Raw genomic sequence first — 6,853 nt, forward strand, 5'->3', positions numbered from 1 at the left:
TAGAGTATATTCATATATAGTATAATTGTATATTAATAATGAATTAATCCTATATGTATATACACAAGGGAGAGAAAGAGAGCTTGAGCTATAGAGAAGACAGCGATAAGCCAGATATACAGGAAAAATGTTTATGTAGAAATTTTGATGTGTTTGTTGAAAGAAAAGCATGATTTCTCCATAGATTAATATGTCAATGAGTAAATATAAAATGGATGGAATAAGTGCAGAAGCTGGATCAGACAAAAGTCCTCACTTTCTTTGTCACTTCCAGTTTTAAAGGCATAAAAAATGTCTTCCCCAAACCACACTCTGGTGACAGAATTCATTCTCCTGGGATTCACTGACAACCGAGTGTTAGAGAAGATCCTGTTTGGGGTGTTTCTGGTGATCTACATAATCACGCTTGCAGGGAACCTGGGCATGATGTTGCTGATCAGGACCAATGCCCACCTCCAAACCCCCATGTACTTCTTCCTCAGCCACCTGTCCTTTGTAGACATTTGCTATTCATCCAACATCACTCCAAATATGCTGTACAATTTCCTCTCAGACCAGAAGTCCATCTCCTATGCTGGATGCTTCACACAGTGTCTGCTCTTCATTGCCCTGGTGATCACAGAGCTTTATATCCTTGCTTCAATGGCGTTGGATCGCTATGTTGCCATTTGCAGCCCTTTACATTACAGCAGCAGGATGTCCAAGAGCATCTGCCTCTCTCTAGTCACTGTCCCTTACTCTTGTGGCTTCCTTCATGGGCTCTCTCAGGCACTGCTGACTTTCCACCTGTCCTTCTGTGGCTCCCATGAAATCAACCATTTCTACTGTGCTGACCCTCCTCTCATGATGCTGGCCTGCTCTGACACCCGAGTCAAGAAGATGGCAATGTTTGCAGTTGCTGGTTTTACCCTCTGCAGCTCTCTCCTCATCATTCTCCTGTCCTACGTTTTCATCATGGCCAGCATCTTGAGGATCAGCACTACAGAAGGCAGGTGCAAGGCCTTTTCTACTTGTGGTTCCCACCTGACAACAGTCACTATATTTTATGGAACCCTCTTTTGCATGTACTTAAGGCTCCCATCTGAGAAGTCTGTAGAGCAGTCCAAAATAATTGCAGTCTTCTATACTTTTTTGAGTCCAGTGTTAAACCCATTGATCTACAGTTTACGGAATAAGCATGTGATCTGTGCCATGAAGCAAATGATTAAGGGAAATCCCTTTCATAGAATTGCACTTTAGCCATCTGTTTGTAATTACTAAGTATCTGTAATAACATAGTGATTCCCTCCAAAAGAAAACCTAGTCCTTTATAGTCATAATTTGTCTTCATAAAATCTCCTCAAAATTAATACCTTCAAGACAAATTATTTTAATACAAACTTTAATGTTGAAATGAAAATATAGTTTCTTTATTGGAGAACCTCTGAAAATAAATTGAATAATATTCAGTAATCCATATACCAATTTAACATCTTTACATATTTGAGTGTAAATATTATAATTAACTCATTTTGATGGTAACATTAGAAATTCATCTCATTTGAATTTAATGGTCTACAGAACTACCATGAGGTTCTAAACTGAGTGTTTAAGTTTTTCACTTCATTTTTTAGAAATGTTATGAGCTAATTTCTTCTTAAATCTGTGATATAGAATGGCTCCAGTGCCCAATTAATCTCTGGATTCATCTTGGGGAAATTTTAAATATATGGATCTCCCAATGCTTTAAACTTTAATTTAATTTTTTCCACAACTCACATCATAGATATCCTGAGAAACTTTTCGTCCATTTGTAAATACTGGGTTATGCTCCTCCATATTGAAAATGAATTGTCAATGTCTCCATGAGTTTCCAGGGATATGGATCCAATTCAGTCATCAAAAAGTACAATGGTATTCTAGTTGTACTTTTCATGTAGTAGCTCTGACTCAGGTCTACTTTATCAAGAGTTAATAGAGTCTATCAATTGACCTGTAGATAGAAAAAATGCCTTGAAACAATATACAGATGAACAAATATCTACCCATCTCTCTGGAAGAGAACACCCAATGTTTACTTTGGTTTATATATCTATCTGTGAAACATTATTTTCTAGATAAGACTATTCTAGTCATTCTCAAATTTTCAATTGAGAAAATCAATAGTATAGAAGTGTATATAAAGAGATATGTGAATCATTCACATTGTACATGCATTAGTGGTCAACCAGATGATTGCATATGGAAAAACTGATTTAACTTTCTTTAAACTGTTTTAAATGTTTGTATTCTAATATCGTGCACTCTGTTTTTAACTAAGACCACAGTACTAAGTGCTTATATGAACCCATGTCTAAATTTATTTTAATGTGTTCAAATTAATTTCCAAAAAATCATCCAGATGACCTGCAGTTTTTGAAAATTGAACTTCATTCTTAAGTCTCAGTTGATTGAATAAGGCTGATTCTATTGAATATTTTCACTATAGGTAAATAAATATGGGGACAGATGTGAGAAAGTAGCATTTACCAATGATATGTCCTAAACCAAAGGAAAATTCCTGTATGTATTTGTTATATTTTTTCAATAAATTGATGTGCTTATATACTCTTATAATTAATAAGACACAGTTGGCATATTATGCCATAAACAAATTTGAATATTGATTTTTACTTGATAATATAATGTTTGTTTTTTCATACAGACTAAATTTTTAGTGAACATAATTTTTACTGTAGTGTAATACACAATATCAAATCACACTTAAACTTAATTATAAAAATATTACATATCAGTTGTAGAAAATAAAATTGAAAATACTGAAAGCTATTTCAATTTTGGGATAAAATGTAGTTTCAATTTTGAATAAAAGCACAATTTATTTGTAATCGCTTATTAAAAGAGAGCTTCTCTCTGCATTTGATATATTTTTTATTTCTTTATTTCAGAAACCATTATTCTATCATATTTATCCTGTTTGTTTTTACAATTGTCTCATATATCTATGTATATATCCTTCTGATTTTTTCCTTTAGGATAGATTCCTAAATGTGGAAATGCTGACTTAAATGCTAATTTTTTCTGTGGGTAAATTTTTCTCCAGAAGGCATCAACCATGTACACTTATGACTAGTAATGTTTGAGAGTTAACATTTCACTGTACCTTTCTTTTTCCTTTTTTTTTAATTGAAGTATAATTGATTTACAGTATTATATTAGTTTCAGGTGTACAACAGAGTGATTCAATGTTTTTATGGATTATACTCCTTTTAAAGTTATTGTATATGAGTTCATTAGTGTCTCCTTTTATTCTTTTTTTAAATTACAGATATGAGTGATATATATGAGTGATATAATACGGTATTTTCTATCTCTTTCTGGCTTACTTCACTTAGAATGATGATCTCCAGGTCCATCCATGTTGCTTCAAATGGTGTTATTTTATTTTTTTTTTTACGGCTGAGTAGTATACAAAGTGGGAACAGACATAGTAAACAATTTTATGTTTACTGGGGGAAAAGAGGATGGGAGAGGATAAATTTGGGAGTTTGAGATTTGTAAATATTAACTACTATATATAAAAATAGATAAAGAAACACGTTTCTTCTTTACAGCACAGGAAACTATAGTCAATATCTTGTAATAACTTTTAGTGAAAAAGAATATGAAAATGAATATATGTATGCATATGTATGACTGGGACATTATGCTATACACCAGAGATTGACACATTGTAATTTGAATATACTTTAATTTAAAAAAAAGAAAGTGATAGTACAATCTCCACAATACACCTTGTGCTATACAATATGTTCCAGCAACTTATTTATTTTATCCATAGAAGTTTGTACCTCTGATCTCAGCCCTGTCTTGCTCCTTCCCCTGTCCTTTCTCCATTGGTAGCCACTAATTTGCCTTCAGAATCTCTCTGCTTTGTTACAATCATTCATTGTAATTTTATTAATGTTAGATAATAGTATTTAAGATTATTAGCTTCTCTGTTGTCTCAACTGAAATTCTTAGGAAAGGAAATTTTAAAATGGAACAGAAGAATTCAAATATACATATATATTTAACCAATAAAGGACATACATTATTTAAATATTTTCACAGCCATATTTTACAGAAGTATCTTGAATATTTGAGATACAATGTTGTTGTATGTTGTAATATTACATATAAACTTTTTCTTACATTTTACCCCATTTCCCACTGCTGTTTACTAAGCAATGCTTTATTTTCCCACTAATATATGATGTTATCTTCTCTGTACAATAAATGAATCTTTTTATTTCTTCTTTGACCAATCTATAAGTATTTTAAGTTAAATTCTTGTAATTTATGTGGATTTAATACACACTTTAATTCCTAGTAGAGAAATTCCATATTCATTATTTTTCCCTTTCAAATTTATCTCAGGAGAATACAAACCAAATATTTCTAGCTATCCAATATTTTCAACCCAGAAATTATGTATATAGGGGTTCAATTTATGAGCTATATGCATACATATACATAAAAACAAACAATTGAATATTGTCATACAGAAGATAAATATTTACTGTAAATTACTGGAAAATGTTCAAATGTATTTTATTATTTGAAATATTGCTATAGACCTACTGCATAACACAGGGAACTGTATTCAATTTCTTATAATAACATATAATGGAAGAACATCTGAAAAGAAAATGCACATGCATAACTGAATCACTTTGCTGTAGACCTGAAACTAACATTGTAAATTAACTACATGCCAATAAAAAATTTTCAAAACTTAAAACAATAGTATCGCTATAGTTCAGTCCCCAGACACAAAGAGTAGATGTATAGAATGGGGGCTTCAGGGAGGGCAGCTTAGGGATGAAATGTACAAGTGACTTAATTTTTTTTTGCCAGAAAGATGGTGGCCTATAAATGAGGAGGAAATCATGTAACCTAGGGGCATTAATGCTGTTTAATTATCAACATTTCTAAAAACATATTTTTGCACCATCCCAGTGTCCATAATGTAACATAGTTTTCCAACAAAGATATCTAAATACAGACTCCTATTTTTACTGGAATTTCCTTTTGCCAACCACTGCCCCTCTAAAGAACTGACATACCCTGCATACCCTCAACTTTGAGTTAGTCACTGAAAAAATTCCGTGCTGATCAGAAGTGAAATAACTGAAATATTTCAGCAATCTGAAAGGATATCTCTCAGCTTAATAGCAGTGCAAGAAATTCACAATAGAAGTCACTTGAATTTGATCATAAAACAATTTAAAATTAAGCAGCACCCAACAAGTTGACAAAAGGATTTGCTACAAGTAAAACAAAGTGGAGACAGTACCAAAATATAAGTTCATAGAAATCATTCAAATAACAACATGTTGAAGGCTATGAATAGAAAATTGATAAAAATTTTAAAATGTTAAAATGAGTGAGTAAAACTCTTGGTAATAAAAATATGAATTAAATACTGCTTTGTGTGTTATATTTAAGAGAGTTCAAAGACTGGCACTTTTTTGTACATTGATGATGTCAGGAAAAATAATAATACATAATTTTTTCTAGAAATTAATTTGACATGTTTTTAGGTGCCTTAGAAATGAACACTTTTACTCAGTCTACTTTTCAGCATGTGCTGAAGGAATAGTAAGAAACTTAGGTGAAGATTTTCATCATAATGTCAGTTTTATAGTTGAGAAAAAGGGAACCACTGACATGTTAATGCAGGCAGCCCTCACTCCCTGTGATCTCCTATAAATGAAACTGGTGGAACCTGGAAATCTGTCTTTGCTTTGCATGGAACTCTTTGACCACGGCATATTCAAAGTGAGGCCTGCCTACATTTAATACACAATTAAGCACAGACATGCAAATAGAACTGAGTCCTGCTGTATGTAACTAGAACCCCTGGAAGGTTGTGCTGGCTGTGATCTTAGAGGAGAGTTTAAATATTATGTGACATATTTTGCACTAGAATGTATACAGCCATTAAAACAAAGAAGTTCCCAATTTAAAAAAGGACAAATCATTTTATATGTATTTTTATGAAAAAGAAGGGTACTTCAATATACACATTATGATAATTTTATAAAATACTAGGGTTAAGCAAAAATTAAAACTTGTTCTTTATGTCTTATGCACCCATTTCCCAGGATAAACAATTATTGTTTTATAAGCACAAAAACAAAAAGTACATATTTCCAAACTCATCAAGGGGGAGAGAGTATAGCTCAGTAGTAGAGTGCATGAGTAGCATGCACTAGGTCTGGGTTCAATCTCCAATACCTCCATTAAAATAAATGAATAAATAACCTACTTACCTCCCCCACTAATAAAAGGGGATAAAAAGAAATTTAAAAAGAAAAAACAACCAACAAACTATCCATATCCCAAGATACAAAATTAAAGAATATTTATTTATTAATGTTAGAATTGGAATATGAAAATAGGAAAAAAAGCAGGGACGCAAATATGTTCTGTAAAATTTTTTAACTGGATGGTCACTCAGGGTCTTTCTAAATCAAGCTTCTATTACTTTTCCCTTTAAATATATTGTACTTCTGGATAGGCTGAGATCTTCAGAGATAATCAGAGCTATCCTTATGTGTCTGTTAGGAGTGAGTGATGAGGGCCACTGACTGTCAATTTCTCTACCTACAATGTTTTAAGCTGGAACCCCAATTTTTCTTTCATTCAGAAGTTTACTTCTCAAGAGAAATTTCCTCTGGATAAAGGCTCTTTTCTTCTTGAGATTAAATATCACTATCATTGTAGCTAGCACACTATGAAATTGAGAAAAATTGAAATAAGTAAAAGTTGAGTTCCAACAAATTGTATTTGATGCATGAATGCTTTCTGCATTGCATTTATATCTACA

At 32.2% G+C, this 6,853-nt stretch overlaps 1 protein-coding gene across 1 annotated transcript; it reads left to right on the forward strand.

Moving 5' to 3' along the window:
* Positions 1–291: 291 nt before the first annotated feature.
* LOC102533329 (olfactory receptor 5M10-like) lies at positions 292–1,239 on the forward strand. Its single transcript, XM_006219888.3, has one exon. It carries the CDS (start codon positions 292–294, stop codon positions 1,237–1,239), a length of 948 nt encoding a protein of 315 aa, XP_006219950.2.
* The last annotated feature ends 5,614 nt before the right edge of the window (positions 1,240–6,853 follow it).

The sequence above is a fragment of the Vicugna pacos genome, unplaced genomic scaffold, assembly GCF_048564905.1.
Source record: "Vicugna pacos unplaced genomic scaffold, VicPac4 scaffold_19, whole genome shotgun sequence".
In the NCBI taxonomy this organism is placed as follows: domain Eukaryota; kingdom Metazoa; phylum Chordata; class Mammalia; order Artiodactyla; family Camelidae; genus Vicugna; species Vicugna pacos.

Bases quoted from the DNA above. Each gene is read 5' to 3' on its own strand.
- LOC102533329 (XM_006219888.3), top strand. From the start codon at position 292: ATGTCTTCCCCAAACCACACTCTGGTGACAGAATTCATTCTCCTGGGA.